The sequence below is a fragment of the Ciconia boyciana genome, chromosome 10 (assembly GCF_034638445.1).
Source record: "Ciconia boyciana chromosome 10, ASM3463844v1, whole genome shotgun sequence".
NCBI lineage: Eukaryota > Metazoa > Chordata > Aves > Ciconiiformes > Ciconiidae > Ciconia > Ciconia boyciana.
In genome coordinates, this window is record NC_132943.1 from 12,786,090 (window position 1) to 12,809,473 (window position 23,384).

At 39.1% G+C, this 23,384-nt stretch overlaps 1 protein-coding gene across 6 annotated transcripts in view; it reads left to right on the forward strand.

Moving 5' to 3' along the window:
• Positions 1-23,384, forward strand: part of MYLK (myosin light chain kinase) — a 225,871-nt gene that overhangs the window by 196,636 nt on the left and 5,851 nt on the right. For all 6 annotated transcript variants that reach the window (XM_072873959.1, XM_072873957.1, XM_072873955.1 and 3 more), the window contains 7 exons: positions 905-940; positions 1,039-1,132; positions 2,161-2,364; positions 8,020-8,237; positions 13,542-13,665; positions 21,554-21,706; positions 22,737-22,860. In XM_072873959.1, coding sequence (XP_072730060.1) covers positions 905-940; positions 1,039-1,132; positions 2,161-2,364; positions 8,020-8,237; positions 13,542-13,665; positions 21,554-21,706; positions 22,737-22,860 — 953 coding nt within the window. The remainder of the gene's footprint in view (positions 1-904; positions 941-1,038; positions 1,133-2,160; positions 2,365-8,019; positions 8,238-13,541; positions 13,666-21,553; positions 21,707-22,736; positions 22,861-23,384) is intronic.

Consider the following 23,384-nt stretch of genomic DNA (forward strand, 5'->3'; position numbering starts at 1 on the left):
CGATGGCAAAGTGCAGCTTCAGTAGCTAAAGGGAGAATTGTACAGGTCACTGTGCAACTGCCTTTGCAGTTTCTCAAATTACTGGTCATAGCCACAGGTCTTAGCAGCAAGCCCAAGCAGTGTAAGTAACATATAACAACATTCCAGCTACGACCCCTTTCCCCTCAAACCTGCAGGCAACATAGGGAACAACAGACAAACTGGTGCTACTGACAGTTCACGCATATGAAAATTAAAAATGAAAATCAGGACACTCAGGCCAGCTTTTACTCTGTCTTATGGCACTGGGCTTACCAACATCTCTGCCCGCCTTTGAGTACACCTGCAGAACTGAGGCTCTGTTTGGACCTCAGTGATTTCAAAATTCAGCCATGCTCAGGAGAGTGCATGCTGTCCAAATTTTCTAGTCATCTTGAGTCTGAAAAATTTGTCTGGATGCTTTGCAGGAAATCTTTTCATGTATAAACTTGCTTTACTTTTGGCTTTGCAATCCCAAAAATGCATAGAAAAGCCAGAAAAGGATTTGTCATTGAACCAGAAGTGTTGTTATTGATTTTAATATTTTTAATTTATTTTCTATTTCACTAAGGCATTCCTAAAGCTATTTATTAGATTACTTCGAACTGATTCAGTACGCTGATCTTTCTAGTAGGCATGCATAACAGACAAGTACTGCAAAACACATGAGCTTGTTTTATTAAGAAATGGTGACCAGATTGTGATTGTGTAGTCAATAGTCACGCAGAAGTGGTGAAGAGATTTTAATTATGAAAACTCCCTGACTGCTTTTTGCTGCTTAGCCATAGGGCCTACCAGTTGCCCATGTTACTGTGAATTTGACTATCTTATCTAAGTACCATAGCCTATATAATCAGTTATTCCTATCTTTTTATTTTCATCACAGAACTTAAAGAGGACGAAGTGGAGCTATCTGATGATGGTAAGAAGTTCATATTTTAATCAGGACAAATGCAAATCTGTGTTTTTAATTCATGTTTTATGAAGGTTTTAATCATGGTCCTTAATACTTACTTGTAGAAGGGAAAGAAACAGAGGTCAACTATCGGACAGTTACTATCAACACTGAACAAAAAGTTTCGGATGTCTATAATATTGAAGAAAGACTGGGATCGTAAGTACTATATTGTGCTTTTGAAGACATGGAGTTTTCAAGGCTACCAGTCAATTATAAAGATCATGTGCATTCATTCTTTGACGGTGTCTTGCACTTTCAACATTCCAGCTGGGCTCCTCTGTTGCAGTAAAAATAGATTTTAACATATGTTGGCCTCCACTCCATAAAGATCCTTTATTCCTATTAATTGATAATTTTAAATAGGCACTACATGCATTTCTGGCAAGGAAAATGGAGCCCACAAATGAATAAAGCTAGAAGATTCATTCGTTGTTCAGTGTTCTAAAAGCTAGCTGAAAAAAAGGTACACATTGTGTACTTGCATTTCTATTATATCCATTAGTGATAATAAGATTATCCTGCCCACAGGCTAGAATCTCTGTTGACAGCGGTCGTAATCCCAAGAGCATTAATAGTATTGCTCAGTGAAGGTCAGTGATTAGCCTGGCTGCGTTTCTCAGTGCTCAAACTCGTGGCTATGTGAACTGCACGCCATGATAATCTTTCAGCAATTTGTGCTGCTGGTGGTGCTGAAGGCCAGGGGATCCTGTACGCTGCCATTAACGAATCTGGATAAGTGTATCGTAGAGGTAGGATTGTACATATACAGCAATGTGAAAGAACAGTACTGAAGCCTCTAGCATTCAGATTCTGATTTCACCTATATCCTATATCCTCCACCTGAGATGTCTCCTATCTGCTGCCCCTTCAGAGGTGTACGACCTATAGAAAACTGTGTGCAGAAAAACTTCAGTCGCATGAATTAAAGCCTGGTAGGAGTCCATTTTTTGAACCCTCTTATATAAAACTTGCTAATTGGAATAGCAGGGTATCTCTAAATGAGGTATTCATGCAAAAGTTCTTGCAGATCACTCTGCACAAAATCAGTACAGAGAAGTACTTGATATGAAGACATTTTTATTTCAGAATGGAGTGGTTACGCTGGAATATTTAGTAAAATGTTGCTATTCATGGTGGCCCATACATTGCAAAAACGTTTTATGGAAATAGTTATATCTTTTCAGGGGGAAATTTGGACAAGTCTTTAGGCTTGTTGAAAAGAAGACTGGAAAAGTTTGGGCAGGAAAATTTTTCAAAGCATATTCTGCTAAGGAAAAAGAAAACATAAGAGATGAAATCAGCATCATGAACTGTCTACATCATCCAAAACTTGTCCAATGTGTAGATGCCTTTGAAGAAAAAGCCAACATCGTTATGGTCTTGGAAATGTAAGTATAAAGCAGATCACACTAACAAAGCTAATAACGTTGAAAATAACGGTGCATACAAAAGTAGCAACTTACCTAGACATGGCACCATGAAAAGCTTCAGCATCTGCAAGGCCTGGATGGTTTTCACATCTTGCAAGTTTTTCCAATTATTTATCCAACTTGTTTAAACTGTGTAAGTGAATCTGTGTTATATCTCTCAAAAATCAGTGAAGATGTGTTACAGTCTTCATTGTCTAGTTTGTTTGTTTTTTAATCAAGCACATGTGGTGTTTTTCTGCAGCTCACTCTTTTATTGCCAGCTTGGGAGGGGAGAGAAAAAGGTTAGCTGCAATTCAGCTTGCATCTAGAACCAAAAACATGTTTAAGGAGGAGAAAAAAATATTTTTTTCTTTAGGCAGTTCTAAACATGTAATCAAGAAGCTTGTGTCAACTTTCACTTAAACACTGATCAGTTGTCTCTTGCAGGGAATTGAATGCTGGTGCACAACAGATAGTAGGAGAGAAAGATATGCTTGAGAATGCAAACATCTAAGCTACATTCTAGCAAAATTGTTGAATTTCCATGGAAAATTCACCCAGGCAAATTTATAGTTCCCAAGAGGTATTGGGAACACTTCAGTTTTCATCAAGTGCTATATCCAGTTTTTATATTTTTAAGAGACCTTAAAGGATTACTCTGATGTGTTTTTCCTGCAACAACATAAATACTCTGATTGCAAAACATTTATTTATAATAAGGGAGTGCTGTCTGAAAAATCTCCACAGGTGAACACAGTGAATGTTCTAAATCTAGATCAGTAGATGCAGAAAGATTGGTTACACTGACTGTTTCCCCAGAAAAACCTAATTAAGCATGAATTAATCTGTCCCTAATGCCAATACACAGATTCTCCATGATGGTCCAGGTGTAGCAGTTGTAAGAAGGGAATTTCTCCTTTACCTGGAAGTCATTGCACTCTTCATCCAAAGCTATACAATTAAGTAAAGCTGAATTTGAAGACAGCCTATGTTGCTGTCTTGTTCTTGCTGAGTAAGACAGTAACACTTATTTTTACCTCCTGGAAATTGTTTGTCTTGAACTACTTAGGCACACCACTGTGGGAAACAGCAGAAAAGCACCACAAAAGCAGTGTGGTAAAGCATCTCACCGGGCTGGGACTTGGGTATCTTTGTACTTAAAGATAGTAGATATTTACTTCCAGAAAAAAAGAAGGTTCAGAATATGTTCATGCGCCAGAATTCATTATGAGAAAAGAATCTGCACAGCGTGAGATGGAAATTAATGGTCAGACTTCAAAAACAATAATGACCAATGTGACCAACGTTTACGTCATCCGTAACGCACCTGCTTAGTGTGAATCCCATACTTGTGGCAGTAGCAGCTGGAAAGAAAATGAAATCCTGATCCGTGCTGATGTTTTTCCCAAAAAGTTACATCAGCCACTGTTCTGCTGCCACATCTACTTCATGCGCTGTCTGCTGCAAGAAGGAGAAGCGTTTTTTTTGCTGGCTGGAAGTGCTGAATAAGATATAAATTGTTAAAAGCCAAAGAGAGTATATGTCTATTTTGCTTGCTTGGCACTTGCCTAGATTATGTGCAAACTACTATACAACCTTGGTACTTATGTGCAAGAAGGTGCATTTATTTTTAGATTCAGCAGTTGAGCAAGTTGGTGACGGTAAGGGAAGGGAGCCCTACTTAGCTTGGAATTGGGAGCTGGCAGACCTAATGGAAAACAAGGCAATGTATAAAGAGTTTTGAATAACATATGGCTTTACGCTCCATTAGTTCCCCCCTGGCAAAAAAACGGGCTTTACTTTTAAAAATACAGAAAAGTGCAATCAAATTTAAAGTAGTTTTGTTAACCAGTCTAATTAGGATGTGATTTGAGTTTGGGCTGGCCACCTTTTCTGGCTTTTGAACCCCCACACTGATTCCATAGTGTCGAGAGCCGCAGGAGGAGGGGTTCTTAAAGCAGCAGGCAGGCAGGCAGCAGCAGGCTGTCCCTGCTCTGGAGCACGTCTGGGCAGTGAGATGCTTATGTGACACCTTCGTGTCAGATGACGTGGTAGCCTCTACACTGTCACCTGTTACCCAGCTGACACAGTCCCAGCATGGGAACTGCACCTGTATTGGCAGGGAGACACTGATGGATCATTTCTGGTTTAGCTATTCAGCTAACACTGCTTTGCACACTGAAGAAGTCAAGGGAAATACCTTCCAAAATTCTTAGTATCCAAGCTGTTCTCTTTATTCCCATCAGAGTCTAAATCCGTGGATTTCAAATAAATCAAGCTCACCTGCCATCAGCCTCCTTTTAAACCAGATTTTAGCAGTGACTGGAATTTAGCAGCTCCCCCTCCACTCAGATTGGAGCTACTGATGAGGAGCACCTTTGGATTTTTCTTCCTGATATTCATCCTAAATTTTTCATTTTAATTTTATTCCCATATCTTTCTTATAACTTGTTTAACTTCATCCTCTCTCCTTTTAATATCTGTCATGCCACTATTTTATATAGTTTTATTTCATATTTATAATAAATTCAGAATTTTTTATCATTCATTTAAAATCAAACACTGTAATGATTCAAATCATAGAATCATAGAATGGTTTGGGTTGGAAGGGACCTTAAAGATCATCTAGTTCCAGCCCCCCTGCCATGGGGAGGGACACCTTCCACCAGACCAGGTTGCTCAAAGCCCCATCCAGCCTGGCCTTGAACCCTTCCAGGGATGGGGCATCCACAACTTCTCTGGGCAACCTGTTCCAGTGCCCCACCACCCTCAGAGTGAAGAATTTCTTCCTTAGATCTAATCTAAATCTACCCTCTTTCAGTTTAAAGCCATTACCCCTTGTCCTATCACTACACGCCCTTGTAAAAAGTCCCTCTCCAGCTCCCCTTCACTCGATGTGCTCTTCCCTGGAAACCTTCCCAGCTACCATTTCCTGGAAGTCAGGGGCAAATCTCAGGCATTTCCTTTTCAAATATAGCAATGTACTGGTTCCACAATAAGCATCTCAGTGGAAAAAGAATATCTGAAAAATAGTAGCATGTTGTGAATGGCATTCAGCACCGGGAGCTAAGTGCCTTAAAGTTTTTACATGCTTCAGATAGTCAGTTTATTTTGACATAGATCAGAAGATTATTGTATTGCAAATTAAGTTATTAAAGCAAAATTTCAGCAGTAAACTCCATTCATTCGGTGTGATTTAAGTTGGCACAAGTCACTAAGTTTTTCTCTTTTTTTCAAAGGGAGATTTATTAAAATGCAGTTGAGTATTTGCCTGGGCAGCTCCAAGGTAGATTCTTCTCACTGTTCCTCCATGACCAAAACCTTATAATAAAATATTTTTTAAATGTGTATTCTGTGACTCTATAGACAGGAATATTTTCCTCTGTGACCTCATCTAGAGAAGACTGAAAAGAGGAGAATTCAGAAAAGAATGAGAGATTTAGATTCTGAACTAGTTGTGACTGAAGAAAGCCAGCTTCTCCTTCTGTGTATATGTAGAACCTAATTGGTTCTGCATTGGTTCAATTCAGCTTCCTAACCTGGCAAAAATTAATCTGGATTTGGCTTAGGATATAAATGCAAAAATATGCATTCTATAAATGCAATTGCAGTTTAATCTAATGATGTTACCAGAGTGTCTAGAGGTCCCAGAGTAAAAACAGCATGCAGATGTATTAACAGTAGTTAATTTCCAAATAATATGCTAAAAAGTGGTGCTTGAGACAATGGTACGATTTCTGAAAATTTTTCACTTTAGGGATCTTTAGGATTTAGACTGGATATTACTTCAGGAAATTTTACTTCACTGAAAAGGTTATCAAGCTTGGGAAGGGGCTGCCCAGGGAAGTGGTTGAGTCCCCATCCCTGGAGGTATTTAAAAGACGTTTGGATGAGGTGCTTAGGGACATGGTGTAGTGGTGGCCTTGGCAGTGTTAGGTTTACGGTTGGACTCGATGATCTTAAAGGTCTTTTCCAACCTATACGAGTCTGTGATTCTGTGATCTGAAGAGTATGGCACTTTTATAGTAAAAATAAGTCATCATTATCTGTGTCAAATAGTCAAAAAACAACTGGTACTTTTTAGTATTAGGATAGTTATCATTTGGAATTGCAGAGTGCTCCAGATATAAACATTTTGCATGCAGATATTTTCATAAACACCTCTATACTGGTTAATATCTTACTGAAGTAACAAAATACTAGATCCCCATCTTATCAGAGCTGTTTATTCAACAGCTCTAGCCATATTATTGGCTTTATGTTACAAATGTGCTCTAATTCAACGTAACCTCTCAGTTTGTCAAGCAAATGCTGTTCTTACTATTTTCATGTTAATGGGAAACTGCAGTAGCATTTATAATTATATATTTTCTGAAATCTTATAGCCAAAGCCACAAATGTGTCCAGAACTCCAGATGTTTCAATTTCAGTTTAGTACATGAGAGATATAATAATATATCTGACAACCCGCAAACATTGCAAGGCCAGTTTTCAGTTGTGTGTTTTCTTTCCGTAACTGAAATGTGCAATTACATTTGGCAATAAGCATGAATGCTGCAAAATATTAAGACATATAAAGACCATGGAGCATTTAATTTAGAACAGATTTCTAAAAGCATAGCTGCTCTTCACCATTTGCTCCTTTCTGTATGGGTCATTCACCCGCCGCAGACAAAAAATGTATTTCCCATCTTTGGATGTAAGCAGATAAACCAGTTGAGTGATTACTCAGAATTTTTTTTTTTAAAAAAACCACCACAAGTTAAATTTTGCTTTATTAAATCTAGGTTAAAAATGTCCCACTTTAGTTCCACAAACAGTTCAATCCAGGAGGTTCTACCCTGGAAAGACCAATAATTTCACATCTTAAATAAGCATAAAAATGGAATTGACCTACAAGGAGTGTGATGATGGCTCAGCTAAAAATACCAGCACTGAAAGAGTTGTGGGTTATATCCTTGTCCTGTCATAGCCAAGAAGGAAATTCCCTCTGAGCTCACTTGGGTCAGTAATTTACCCTTTGAGCTTTGCATTCCAATTAACCATATCATTTGAATTCTTCCTTCTTCAGCCTTTCTTTGTCACTCTCAGTCTTTCTTCTTCCCAAATTTTTGCTCATCTACTAGAAGTTTTGTCCTCTTTCCTAGGACCCGTCCCATGTATTTTAGTTTTCTTTATTTCTGAATTATGTTATCTGCACTTGTGTAGTGATGAAGCATAGGAGGGAAGGAAGCAGTGAGAAACATGAGCTTGGAGTCCGGAGCGGTGTTATAAACACATGTCAGCGGGGTGACAATCACATGGCACACGCTTTACTGCCAGCTGCAGGGCACTGAATCCTAAAGTCAGGCTGTAAATCCAGCTACAGCCCTACTGCCTGGTATGAGTGTTTCACAGTCCTAACCTGGGAAAGAGATTCAGAACAGAAAACATCTATTGATTTATACCACACACAAGAAGTGATTCTTCTTATGTGATCCTTGTGTCTATGGAAAGTGCCATTACAAAACATAGATTGCGTCCTGAAGTGACTATTGCAAGCTTGAACTATCTGTATTTCTCTAAAGGAAAGAGTTTGATTACTTCCAAAATGAAAATGCTACAGAAGTCCTCTTTTTATACTGTCTTTCATAGGGTTTCTGGAGGAGAACTCTTTGAACGAATCATTGATGAAGACTTTGAACTGACAGAGAGAGAGTGCATTAAATATATGAAGCAGATTTCAGAAGGAGTTCAGTACATCCATAAGCAGGGTATTGTCCACCTGGATTTGAAGCCAGAAAATATTATGTGTGTCAACAAGACTGGTACAAGTATCAAACTCATTGACTTTGGACTTGCAAGAAGATTAGGTAATGACTTTTCTGCCTATTTCAATATGACATGGGAAAAGGGCAGGACAAGCAGTAATTCATACTTACTATTATATTCTTTCATGTATAAAGATAAATAGATGTGTTTCCTATAAATAGTTCTGGTTTTAGGAAAAAATAGAAAAGAGAAAAATAAGTCATTCAAGAGTGAGAGTAGGGTACCTCATCTTCAAGAGGAGTTTGCAGTGAAGTGTATACAATCTACCTATCTCTTTCTATGGCTAGGGTATGCTGGTAGATTACAAGGTAAATTACACAGTAGTAGTAACGTTAACAAATATTTACATTCGCTACAGGAAACATAAAACACTAACTCTCTAACTGTAAAAAATAGAACAAAACCTTGATCTTAATGAATACTACAAATCCTTGAAACTTTTGTAACAGCAGGAGTTAGAGTGATGTTCTAGAAGCCTTTCAGATATGGATAATTACATTCAATTTACATTCCCCCAGTAGTTTTATCATTTCTTATCCTAAACAGCAGCATATTGTCATACATGTTAAAGGAATTCATGTGGGAGGAATTCTATAAAAAGCTGTGTTTTGGTCATGCTCAAAATGATTAATAAAATAGCACTACTTAAAAATAATGCGGGGGGGGGGGGGGAGTTCCATTTGACAAGCTCCTCCTCTTGCTAAACTGTTTTTAGCTGCTTCCTATCATTCATTTTGGACTAAGCTTTCCAACATGCTCTGCAATTTGGAAGCCAAAGACCTTGGAGGAATCTTGTCTTCATATTGCTTAGCGTTAATTCAGCTCTAAAAGGCAGCCCTCCAGTTGTGTTTGTTACTGTTAAACAATACCAACACCACACACAGATCTTTTTTAATCTTGTACTTTCACAAGAGAAAAAAAATCATTTCAGGAATTGAAAGGAGCTAAAATGCTTTATGAACCTGTTATACTGGGAGAGCTGAGATGTGTGGCTCTTCTGACATTAAATTGATTGGAATTTAATTGGAAACTCATATGAATTGCTACTCTCTATATAAAGGGGCCCACAGCTAGATTCTTAGTTGTAATCTTTCGCCTTCCCTCTTTAAACAAAATTATATTTAATACTTATTAAAAAGTAGAACAATTATTTTTGTAAGAGCACAGTTTGGAATTACGACCTTCTGTTTTTTGTTATCTGCTTACATGGTGCTCATCCTACTTCTTTTGACACTTAAGTAACAGACTACTGCACACCCAAGAATATAATTTTACTAAAACAAACAAAAAATGGTATGTTGAGTGAACAGGGGAAAAAAATCTCCTTTTCGGATTTTTAGATTATGTTCAACTCCAAAACGGTATTACATGAATCTTGGTCATATGGATACTATGAACTCAGCAATAAGGTATTTATTTCATTCATTAAAAAAAGAGATCGCTGCCATTTATGTTCCTTCATCAGTATGGAGCCAATAGTTTTCTGGGAGCATGAACTGGATTTTGTCACGTTGACGAAACAGATGAACTGTTAAGTAAGTTCCAGTGCTGAAGTTTTTGTTATCAGAGGTGCGTGAAAGACTTCATCCCATGACGTTCCAGCTGTCAGCCTGAAAACGATATATTTACTGCTGAACTCAGTAGGGTTACTCTTTGATTTTACAATACTGTACATTCATTTGGCTTAATATGTTGCTAATTCTTGCAAAGTTACATTATAGGTATTTGCTGTTTCTTTCATCAGCCTGCTGTTCTGGATAACTTGGTGTGTGTGGCATTTCCCTAGGAAGAGAAAGTGCCCTCCTGTTCCATGCCATAAAGCAAAAGCACTATGTTAATCATGAAGGTGTTTGTAACATTTTGGTTGAGATGTTTTCCAAAAGTAGAAAACATTTTTTTCTGTTCATTTGCTTACAAAAATTGCTAAAAACACTTTTCACTAAGTGGCCTCTTCTTGCCAGTTGTCTTTTCTGGTGCACTGAGGGCACGTTCCTCCACTTGTGTTCCTTCAAGCCTTGTGATTTTGAAATTGGCTGTCAAATTCACTTTGGCTTTGACAGATGTGGGATTGGAGCCCCCATTCTATGGACCTGGCCCTGACTGAGCAGAAACCACTCAACCAAGGGTCTGCTGAAGGGCACAGTGGCTGATTTTGCACTTCAACTTCTGAGATTTACTTTTAACTTTTTGTAACTAGTGCAAACTAATGCCTCTAAATATTCAGTGTTTTGATCAGTTTTAAAGAAATTAGAATCAGCTCCTTCTGCAGTCATCTTCTGCAGCTAATTAGTTCTCTTACACTGTCAGGAAATACCAAAGCTGCAGTGGGATATTTTCCTGACCTTTTTTGGTGTGCTGAGGAACACATGTAGAAAATTGTTTAAGATAAACTTCTTGAGAAGAAAAGAGAATGGGGTTTGAGTACTGTAAAGATTTTTTTCTTTTAATCAGTTGATTATACACAGTGTTGGCAACAGTTTCCAGCTAGCTTGCCAGCTTTCTATCTGAACTAAGGGATATCCAAACACAGATCCTACTTGTGTACTAAGCTTGTAAACATCTGGGTAAAGATTGACATATTATTGCATAGAAAAGGTCTTATTCTTTTCTTTTCTTTTTTCTTTTATACACAGAAAATGCTGTATCAGTTGTTTCACACTGTATGTTTGCACTCAAGTGCCATGTTTTCAAAAGAACATTTCTCTGACCTATGGGCAGCACATTTCATACACCAGCCTTTTGCATACACAGTGGCTCGTGGTAGTTTACACAGTGCACAGAAAAGCCTCCAAACTTGGATGTGAAAATCTGAGCCTGAGATTTGAACGATCACAATGAAGCTTTTAGAAAATAGGTTCTTTGTAACAAATTTCAGTAATTTTTCACAAGGACAGTTGGAAAAAAACGTAGGTGTTGACTTTACAAAGAAGGCAAGTGGGAAGATGGGATCTTAGGCTTCCTGTTTGTGCTCGGAAAAGGAGGGGTGATCTCTCACTCCTCACTGCCACTGTGGAGAAGACATTGCCCTTGTTTTAGGCTACGTCAGTTTAGGTTGGATATTAAGAAAAGGATCCTACCTTTTGGGGTGAGAAAACTCTGGCTATGTGAGTGTAGGGATGTTGTGGAATAGCTTTTGAATGTTCATTTTAAAGGCTAGTCAGACATCTGGCAGGAAGGTCTTGGTATTGGTGAACTTGCATGGGAGGATCTAGGTGATTTCCAGGGGCTGCTCCCAAGCATTCTTCTGTCTGTTTCTGTCTCTAGAAATGGGTACTCTCTGCATGGACGGGTCTCTGAAAGCAGGACTAACATGTGAAAATGAGGTTTCCACAATTAATTTACTATCACCATACCTGAGCAGAGCACAAAGGGTTTCACAGCATTTAAAATGGGAAACTGACAGGACTGTCAGTGAATTACTGTGGTAGTGCTTAAAAGTTGCCTCAGACATGCTGTTCAATCCTTAAGCAAGTTATTAACCCCATATATCCTTCAATTTTCATTTGGTAAGTTAAGTTGGAGATTTGCATACCTCAAGAGTACTAACTTAGGCGTATGATTACATTTTATGAAATGACTTAACAGCTTTCATTGGAGGTAACTGTAGGTGTGGAGTCAGTATTGGGATCAGCATTTATGTTGCAAAACTTGACAGTGGAAGTTCTGGTAAATAAAAATATTCTGTAATGATTCAGTGTTGTGGACAAGTAGCTTCTCTTGTTGTCTTCTCAAAACTTTGATCTGCTGCTGTTTGAGGTTTTTTAAGCTTTTCTCTTGATTATAGAGCTGCAATTCTCTGTACTTGTGGTAACCTTAACAGGAGCAGGATTGGAATCTGTTACATCTGTTTTTCTTCCCATTCATATGTGTTTTGTTTAGATGGTAATCTCTTTGGAAGAGGGCAGGTTCCTCACTATGTCATTCTACTGTGCCTAATCTGGATGCTACTCTTGCACAAAAGATAAATGCAATGCAATGAATCTCACTTAAGGCAAACACTGATTGCTCAGGCACATGTGCAGACTGGACAAGAGTTTCTCAACCTAAATCCAAGCCTGTTTGAAGTCAGAAACAATTTATTTCCTGACTTTTTTATACTTCAGAATACAAATTTTTTACTGGGATTGTTTTTTTCCCCAATCCCTAATCTATTCCATAGTTTCATTCCTTCCTGACCTTGCTTATTCTTTTCTTCTTCTTCCCATCCCATTTAGAATGAGCATCAATGAAAATGAGTCCATTGAGATTTGCCTAATAAGTTCTATCTAAATGACTTGCGTTGTTTCACACTATGACCAGAAGTTAGACATATCACTCATAGCTGGCAGCATAAACCGGCAATGCTAGGTTCTATACAGGTTGATACTCTACCTTAATCCCTGTATTTTCCAGTAGAGCAATACGGGTGGGTCACCACAAGAAAGAAGTAGAGCGAGTTCATGTGTCCCATGACCTCATTGTTTCAGTTCTTATTGCTAGCAGTAGCTTCATTGTAGCTCATTTTAAAAGCATCCACATTGTGTTTCAGCGGAGCCACATGTAGGACCCCTGTGCTACAAGCTAGCTGAATAAGTTTGGAGTGGCAGCTAATGACTAAGCATTTGTGGTCCCCCTTCACCACTTTGGAGCTCCACAGGTACGCTTGTAGGCAAGCCTGGTTTTGAGAGCAGCCTTAAACCCAGTTTTACTGACAAGGTAGTGATCTGACAGGTGCCTGTCATCTGCTTCTCTCCTTGTTTCACCACCAACCTGTGCCACTTCAAATTTCAGAGACATGCAACCCAGTATTGGTTTTCTTTCCTGTTTAAACTATAAAAAATGTGTTGGATTAAAACAGTTATTTCTTCTTATTATAATTTTATCACTAGTGCTTCTCTTTACAGTAGAATCCCTGAGCAGATCACTGAGCTTTGATAAATCTTAGATAACTTGTGACAACTTCAACTTCTTTCTAACACTGAAATCCTGAAGTCCTCTTGTGCAACTGCTAAAGTGATGGAGGCTCAAATACTTTTGTACTTCAAGACATACAAATCTGAATTAAACACTAGAAGTTCTCCTCTTTCTTAGACTTGGTCTTGTGGAAACTCCTTGCAATAGGAACCTTCTTATTATGTGCCTTGTATGGTGCTGTGTGCTTGAGGATGCTTAACAAATAATTCTTTATTGCTATACCTGTATCAGCTAAGAAAACAGCAGTTCAGGCATTATTTTTTTTTTTCTGATAAGGATCTTTAACAAAATTGCAAATATGAGGACAAAACTGGTTTTCCTGTTACTGGGGAATAATTGATTTTAAAAATCTGCATGCAGCAGTTAATGGTTTTCTCTTTCATTCTTCACAGAAAATGCAGGTTCTCTGAAAGTTCTTTTTGGGACACCTGAGTTTGTGGCTCCAGAAGTTATAAACTATGAACCTATTGGATATGAAACAGATATGTGGAGTATAGGAGTTATCTGCTACATTTTGTGAGTACCTTTGCTATTCTTACCACAAATCCTGACAGTTGCTGAACATTCCCCATTTCCATCAACTTTTGAATTCTTCTCCAATTTTGAGGCCTTTTGTATTCTAACTAGCAGCTCCAGTATGTTTAATAAAAATTCTCTGGAGGGTGTAATTGGTAAACTGCAGAACTAGCAGTTCTGGAAATTCAGCCATTTAGTGCCATACATCTTACATCACAAACCAGCACGCTTCATCTCATTTAAAAAGACAATGTGACAGTATTTTATTGTTAACTTTAACTATTTTTCCTTCCCAGATGTTAAAGAGAAATGTTTGGGCATGCACTAATAACTGATAATTTCCATTCTTTTATTCCCACGAGAGAAAATTTTTGTGAAATTTTGGGGTCTTCTTATTCAGATTGTATCCCTCGTGGGACAGACTAAAGTATCCCAGCATTACTGTATCTGTTCACAGTACATTTTAATTTATTACTAAGCACAAACCACTGGATAAATACATTTTATAAGCAGCATGGATCAAGCTCATGGAAATATTTTAGAGGACAGTTGGCTGCAGCTCTTGGTTACATATTTCGGTATTTGATTTGACCTTTATATGTGATTTGATAACACGTGATTATGACCTTCAATGGGTCTAGAGAAATGTGTATGGAAATAGGATCTCCATGCCTAGAACAGCAAGCAATCTTCTTCCAACTGTGACTTTACACATTTGATGCCATATAAACAAATGAAGAGAGAAGCTCAGTTTGGAGCATGGTTCTTTCTCCCTCGCTCCAGTTTCAATAGTAAGTAAATGGCAGATCTGCTTTGCACTCATTCTTTTAAAAGGCTTCCCTCAATACCTTACTTTCTTTTTTAAAAGAGTCCCCTCCGCCCTGGCTACCCTCTGCCTTGACACCTGGCAATGCACAGTTCTTTGCCTCATCTTTACTCAGTCTTCCTGTGATACCGCTTGCCTTGTCAGCCTACGCTGGTTCTCATACTCTTCTCATTTCCAAACTAAGCAACATAATTTTCTTTCTTGTCCTGTGCAAAAGCTACTACATCAACTCTCTTACTCCCAGGAAAAACTCTGAGTATTTCTCTTATCTTCTGTTTCTTATGTGAAGCGTGCTACACTCCTCAAGGTCACTTTGCTCTGCCAGTTTATTTACAGGATCTTTATTTTCCATTCACTTCCAGCATTTCTTTCTAGATCTTGAAAGCTCGTTTGGATCATTCTGTAGTTCAAATAACGTAGGCCACACACGCAGTACTCAGAGGACAAATTCATTTCTTTCTCTAGCCTCTGAGGCCGCCCGAGTCACAGAGCACTGGAAGGGAGCTATGGAGATCCCAGGCTGCCTGCGCAGCGATGGACACCCCAAGGTCCCTCAATGCGGCATTGCCCCCTAGAGGCCTCTTACACCTTCCGGGACAAAACGTTAACCACAGCGTGGCACGCACATTTGGGCGGTTTAACGTCTTTCGCTGTCATTGGTTATCAAAGTATACATGAGGTTTGGTGTGTTTGCAGTATAAGCAGTGACATGTCAGACAAGCGAGGCAAAAATCGGTGATAGCAGTTGTGTGCGTTCCCAAGGCATGCAACCAGGGTGGCTGCTCCGATACAGTATGTGCTGGAGAATGCTGCCAGCGTCTAAGTAGACAAGGCGAAGGGAGCAGGTGAAACAGATGGAGAAAAGGTGAAATGTCTTGCCAAAGACCGGTCTGCTGGCAGTGGCAGGACTGCTTCTTCCCAGTTTCTCTGTGCCACCAGAAGCAAGATATTTGGATGCTGTAATGTTCAGCTGATGGGATTGGGGTGGTGTTACACTTGATTCGGATGACCTGGTATGCCTTGTGAAATATCTTATGAAATTACTTGTTTGCTAAGGTGTCTTTAAGCTCATTTAACTTCTCATGAGGGGAAAATTCCATTACCCAAACGCAACGAAAATCTTCTTTTTGATGCATAGCTGTTACCGCAATAATGATTAACAGTAACAATCAGCTTTTGTCTTTCTTTGTGATAAGAAGAAAGTAATAGAAGTTAGGGAAGACCTGTGAGTCATCGCTTGGACTTTCCCTCTCCACCCCAGAGTGACAGGCTCCCAATCTGTCTTCACTTCCTTAAAGCCCAGCTATTTTTGCAGACTCACAACTATGAGCCATTATCCAAAATGGACCATCACATCATCATTACAGAATGCAAATAAAAGTCATTGAGAACTGCATCTCTCTTTAGTTGTCGCTCTGCTTTCCTGTTTTGATTATAAGCTCAGAACTGCCAAATCTCATGCACAAAGTGTAAGGCTCACTCATTTGGTGTCTGTCTCACATACCATCACTGTGCTTGTAACTCAGCATTTGCATCCCCTCTCCCCCTGACAGGGTGAGTGGGGCCATGAAGGAAGAGGTGAGCACTGCAGCAGCACGGGACTTAAGGACAGGTCTGCTACAGGCAGCTGAAGGCCCAAAGCTGCTATGTTCATCATATGTCCTAAGTGAAGCAGCAGGGAGCACGCTATTGCATGACTTGACATAACACCTCTTCTAAGGTAGGATTCTAGGGTGTTGAGAGACCTGCAACCTGCCGTGAAAGAGACTGTGTTTCCATCATGTCCTGTACAACAATGAATACAAACCAGGTTAGCAAAGAGCTGCTAAAGAGATCACGGTGGGTGAAGGGTCTTCCCTGCAGAAGAACAAATGGGTGGGATGTAATCTCATGTAGAAAAGTGGGTGATAGCACTCCTCCAAAACCCTGCAGCAAAACCTCTCTCCTAGGCTTCTGCTATGCAGGCCTAAGTACAGATATCGCACTCTCTGTTGGGATGCTGCATCTGTCTTCCTTATGGCATGACTGACTTAATTCCATCCTACAGCTCATGGGTTCCCTTTCCACATTTCTAAGCCACATATTAAATCCTTTTAGTCTTTCTGGATAACTTATTCAGTCCTGTCTCTTCATCACTCTTTGTTCTTCCTTAAATTTCCCTGTTTGTATTCTCCACCTTGTGTTTTTTATCTCCCACTTTTATCTTGTTCTCTGTCCTGTTCTGCATCACAGTACTGTCCCACATACTTAAGTTGATCTATTGCCTTTGAAGTAACAGGCCACAAATATTATAGCTTCTGTATATCATCTCCATTTATGTCTATTTCAGTGTTTCTCTTTGCATTTACAATAACCTTTATCTAATGAAGGTTAAACCTCCTGAATTCTTTCCAGCTCTTTCTGTCCCGCTTATTCTTCTGGGCATTGCTGAATTTGTTTGTTGTTTTTTCTATTTCTAGTTCTCTTCTGATGATCCATTTGGATAGCCAGTGTTTCCAATATTTAGTAATCTGAAACAATTTCTAAATTCTATTTTTATTTCAAACCAAATTTTGGTCTAAGATTTCAGCGCTGCATGTACGTACATTGAAAGTGGATAGCCCTTTTCCTTCTGTCACCATAGAACCTGACTAGCTTCAGTGAGGAACTGGCTGGGGCTGATTCAAACCTCTGCTTGCTTTCCATTAGTTCTTCTTGCTTTATATATCGCCAAGCAGTGTATATCTTTTCAGAGTAGCTGATCTCTGTCAATTAATAATTTTTTAATGTGCTATATCTTAGGCTGGTTTTTAATATCATATCTGATCTTGCTGTATACTCTTTTCCTTCAGCGCCTTCCTAATAAGACACACCCTGATTCTTCAAATATTCCCTTTCTTTTTTATCCATTGTGTTATTCATCACTGCTGTTATTCCTCCCTTGTTTGGCAGTTTGGGTTGGTTGAAAGATCTTTCGGCACCATTCATCTTTCGGGTGTGCTGACTTGGGACTTTGATAAGGCAAGACACTCACACTGCTGGCTTACACTTGGCTCCATGTCTTATTAAAAATTTAAGTCTCATTAATATAAAGATGAGAGAGCACTCCTTGTTCTTTCAATAAAGCAAGTTAGGAGGGCTTTAATGTTATGACTGTACTGCCCAAAAGAAAATGAATTCTTTGTTCAGTGGCACTGGCAAATTGTGATTCCTCATTAATCCACTGGGCACGTAAAACAAGGATGAGAACAGAGTAACACCCTTGCTTCAGCAATGAGCTGTCTTCCTTTACGTGGGTTCAGTGGTCTGTTTCTTCGTTGAGATGACCAGTGTGGGAGTCAGTCAGCCCTCAGCTAAGGAAAAACTGGTTTTGTCCAGTGGATGTGTGTCCCCCCCAAAGTAGCCTGAGACTATTTATTTGTTTTATTTCACTTGTAAAAGAATTCAACTACTACATGATCTCCAGGGTGCAGGCATGATCATGTGCTTACTTGACATGACCTGCACAGGTTTCTCAGAAGCAGATTGTAGCCTTCATACTGAGATCTGTAACTTTTTTTCACTGCTAATGCAATGCAAAGACTGTAAGGAGGAGCTCAGTGGCATCAGCCCAAATCAGTTGCTGCTGCAAGCACTGCTTGCAGAGGAATGCTCAGAGCCTGACTTTTTGAGACATGCAGCAAACTCATCTTTCCTGGATTAGTGGCAGTCTTAACACAAAGATTTCCAAGTGAAATGCTATGGTATTTTGTTACACAGGCAGTGAGACTGGCGACCACATTGGACCCTTTTGATCTTAACATTTCTAAATCTGCACTCAGAGCTTTGTTAGAACAGACCAATAAATGTTAAGGAACTTCCAGAGGATAAAATACCTTTCTTCTTTATTTAGAAGTGGAAACTGTGAAAGATTTTCTAAACAAATGGTTCTTAACATGCCAGGAAGATGCCTGGTTAAGTAGCTGGAAAAATGTTTTCAGTAAACAACTTGCTGCTTGCCTAATAGTAACTTCACAGTGTAAGCTCAGTATTAATTTTCTGGAGTGGTAGCTCATCTTTATCACTTAGCTTCAGCATTCCAAAAAGAAATTGTTTCCATAATCTGTCAAAAGAGTTGCTGGGCCATTATTACTTTAAATGGCTATTAAGAAATGAACAAGCAAGACTTAGGTCAGTGAAATCTGTGCTAAAGATAAGAATTTCTGGTTATAATCTACACTAGTTGCTGGATTTTGTTTTCTGACTATAGACAAGGACCTAGCTCTCCTTACAAGTATTTCCATGACAAGACAACTGACTCACAGTGTAAACCTGTGGCAGAGAGATATTATTTTAGCCTTATAAATTCGTAACAGCACATTCAGGAATACGAAAATAGGTCCATTGAAACGTTTGAATGGGTACTGTTACACTGGTGTTTGGAAATGACAAAGTGAGCGGAGGCTTAACCGATACCCATCTGGTAATTTAGCAAATGCATGGGATGGGTCAATCCTACCACAGCATTTAAGACTTTATCAGATAATTCTGTCGTGCAATTCTTGGGGAAAAAAAAAAGCGCCAACCAAAACAACCAAAGGTTTTTTTTCCTCTCTAATCTCCTTCTATTTATCCTCGTCCCTCAAAAGCTGTGTGTGACATACGGTATCCCTTTGCCCAGAAAGCTGGATGTCTTTATAAGCACTGCCTCTTACAGCAGTGTGAAGCAGTGGTGTTTCCACATGAAGGAATGTCTCTGTATCTGTAGCAGTCTTTTTAGCATGGAAATGATCTCTCAATACTGCAGCTTTAATCGCTGGAAATAGGCCAAAATATTATCTAATGTAGCACAAGAGCTGCACAATACTATTTGTGGTAATACTATCCAGAGGTCACCTTTGCCATACTTCGATCAAGTATTGAAGGGAAATGGGATTGTTATTGCTCTGGCTGCCCAAGTGTGTCCTCTGGAGGCTTAACTGGATGAAGAGAAGACGTGCATCTCCTATATTGACAGTGAACTAAAGAAATACTTCACAGACCCTTCATTTGTATAAAATGTCAGCCTTTTTAGTAGCCGCTGAATTGGCTGAGAGATTAGTGTACTTACTACCTAGTCAAAAAAGAGACAACTTAGCAATTGGTATCTGGAACCCAAAACTTAGAACTGCAGTCTGGATGAGATTTTTTCACTTTCCAAAACATTATAGAGAACGATGATGTTGTCATAGGAGATGGGTTTAAGGCCCTGCAGGAGTGCTTTGCGGATTCCAGGACAGAGATTTTGCTTCAACAATTTACCTGGCTGTGAGGGCTGATGTGCGTGAGGGCAGAACAGAGTCTCACTGCGCCGCAGCTATACCAATTCTCCAGTGCTATCAGGCATTAACTGTGTCTCTTCCAGTAAAGTAAGTGTCAAAGACGGAGAACAGTTGTGGTAAAGTTGTTTTATGTGAGCATTTTTTGCTAAGTTAATCTTTCAGCTTTCTGTAACTCATGCCTATCATATATTCATAAAGGGGTTTATGCCACCTTATACATTTATAAAGTCATGCTTCACTGTTGCATTTGAATGCACCCCATATAATGGAAAGTAAGACAGCAAATACCTTCTGTTCTCTTCTCTTTCTGCCTGAGAAGAAACAAACCTTTTATCTTCAGCTCATGTATTATTACTAGCAAATTTCTGAAGTATACACGTAAGATTCTAGGCTCTGCTGTACTGCACACAACTTCCAGAAATGGTAAAAGATTTAGTATCATCTGCTTTGTCTGAGGCTTCAAAGAGTGTGTGTTTCTGCTTTGCGTATAGAAATGAAATCCTGAGGAACAAATTCCAAATCAGATTTTGAATGTAATTAGTAACAAAAGAGCAGCAAAATAACTTTGGAGGAGGAGATGATACTAATATTATTAATCTAGTAGCTCACTTTATTTGATCCCAGTCTCTTTTTCTACCAGTCTGTTCTGTGATATTCAGTAGCATTATGACGCTCATAAAGTATTATATCCCTATAGTATTTTCAGAACCCTAGTAAGTTCCACTTATTTTTACATATTTAAAAAAAACCATACTACTGCTGAAATGTAACTGGTTGTTGTAACTGGTTAACATGATTGTACAGAGAAAGCACGTAAAGTCTGTAAAATTTCATGAAGAATAGGTTATTATGTAAATTGCATGCCAGGAAGAAGACCTGGAAAACTGAATAACTTGTAGTTGTAACGAACGAGCAACCGTTCACCTGCAAGTTTTTACTGAAAGGGTGATATATACAGGAATCAAAATTATCTGGATGCACAAAGGTACAGTATAATAAAGGACAACGCTCAACTGGAGAAAGATACTCTGCAAAAATGACACCATGATGTTCTGTAATTGCCTTTCACTGACTATTTATCAGTTATATTGTGTAAAAAGCCTCGGAAGCTCAACTTAGGTTATAAAAGAGTATTATTTCCATTTCATGCATCATCGTGACTGATTGAGAACATAAAGACCAAATTACTTTTGGATGCATCTGCATAACTCTACAGCCTGCAGTGATGTAGCACTGTTTTATCTGGCTATATAACTCAGGGTGGTTTTGTTTACAAAATAGCCCTGTGGATTTCATGATTTCATGAAGCATGTTTCTTCTTGGGCTCTCTCTGCAGGAGTAAATGGAATAAAATGTACAAAAACCCTAGGTTTGACAGTAAAGGCAGCAAAGTCACTCTGAAAGCACCAGGGGGAAAAAAAAGCTATTCAACTGCATTTGGTGTGAAAATTGCAGTATTATTTATGCAGAACTAGACAAGCCATTTAACAAACTAGTATGCTCCACTTTCACCTAATTGTAGTTCTCCCCTCAAAAAATGTCTTGGGAAAAGAGAAAAAAACAGCAAAAATTTTCCTTTTAGTTTGGCAGTCAAAATTCTAGTTTCCTTCCCATAAGACTACCTGTAGTTAGCTGTGAGTCCTTTTTTTTTTAAAAAAAGGAGCTTTTACTGATAAAGATCTGCAGAGCATAGGAGATGTCACATGCAATTTTAATTTTCTCCTCTGATAATTTGCAAATTGACACTGTTTGTTTTGTGTCTCTCTGTCTATTCTATCCCCAGGGTCAGCGGACTTTCTCCCTTCATGGGAGACAACGACAACGAAACCCTAGCCAATGTTACCTCAGCAACCTGGGACTTTGATGATGAGGCTTTTGATGAAATCTCTGATGATGCCAAGGACTTTATCAGCAATCTACTGAAGAAAGATATGAAGTAAAAGCTGCTGTTGGACTTGATACACTTTCTATGTTTGCATTTAGCCGAACTTGTCATTCTTGTTTCTCCACTTTGAATCTCCACGTTGACGCAGGCACCTCTGGCCATACTTTATAAGGAGCTCTGTGTGCCCATCTGTCTCTGTGTGCAGCTCTCGTTTATTTTACGGCGCAGGGTCTGAATGGAGCACTTTCTTCTAATGGCCTGCTCATTCTGCTTTTCCCTTCCCTCGGGCAAGATGCACCCTGAGGTTTTGTGTGGCTACTCTTATCTTCACTGTTGTGTGACACAGAGTCCTGCATGATGGGTTGTCTTGGTCTGAATGGGTTGCAATTTTGCCAGATTTATTTCTATGTGTTGCTTTTAAGTGCGGTACCTCTGAGTAGGCAGCTTTCCGATAACTCTAGTAATTGGGCAAGGAAAAAACCCCCAGAGTTAGCAGCCCTGTTTACAGCAGAGTCTGAACAAACCAAGGAAAGAAAACGTACTTCTTCCAATGAGTTTGCAATCGGATGGATGGAGAACAGAGGGTTATTTTTATCCGCGTACCATGAACAAAGTGAAGAGTGGGTGTGGCTTGATTAGAGATTTGGACATTTCTGTTTTGTTAAATGTTCGGTGCTGCAGGGAAGGAAGGTATTAAGTGGTGGGAAAGGGAAAATCTCTGTAAGTGAAGGAAAGGAGACCTGGGACAAGGTTCTGCCAGCATGAGGTAGCTGAATCATTGCCATTGTGGCTCTGCTGTATGTGTTCCATGCCTAAAACATATGGCTTTTCATGCTTTGTTTTATAATGTTTTATTAACACTTAAAAATGCACAGTTTTCTCTCAAAAAAACCTACAGAAATTGTGAAAGTGAGTTTAAGAAGTAAGCATGGCTGGGAAAGCAGTGCCATGTGATCTATGTTGCTAAATTTAGGAAACAGAAAAATCAGCTCTCAGAAAAGAGAGCGCAAAATAATGTTAAAGCAGGTAGGTTCAACTACAGTTAATGGCAACACTGACTAGTCTTTTTATATAAAAACAGGAGTCGCTTAAATTGTACTCAATGTCTTCAGCATCCTTGGCTGCAAAAAGACACCAAAAACATGGAAGCCAAAAAACTTTCCAAAGATAGGATGAAGAAATATATGGCCAGAAGAAAATGGCAGGTAATGAAGAGGACATGGAATTGGGCTAGTTATCCTAATAAGTCTCTTTATTTCTAATGTTTATGATTCTGAGAAATGTGTCATGCCAGGTGGTTTCTGCTGCTGGTGAAAACTCCAGTGTGGCCAGAGTATGAATGCAGTAAAGCAGGTTTGGTTTCTATGGGCGAGCAGTAGGAGGGTGCACGGCTGCATATATATAACACGTGATGATTCCATTTCAGGCTACTAAAAGGCGTATGAGTTCAAGTATAGTTTTTCCTATTCTTTTGGGGGTATGACCATCTCTCCTCCCTCCCCTCTCCATGCCTCTGAGGGCTGGGGGATTACGTTATTAACAAACGTGAACAGCTAGGGAAAAAGCTTATCTGCCTGGCCTCTCTGAAGATACCTCATTTTGTGGTAGTTTCATTCTCCTAAGCCAGTTGTTCTGTCCTGTTGGAGCACCAGGCTTCTCATGGATTTGGTCAGATTGGTTTAATAATCTTCTTTGACATATTTGGTCTCCGTATCTTCTTTTTTCTTAA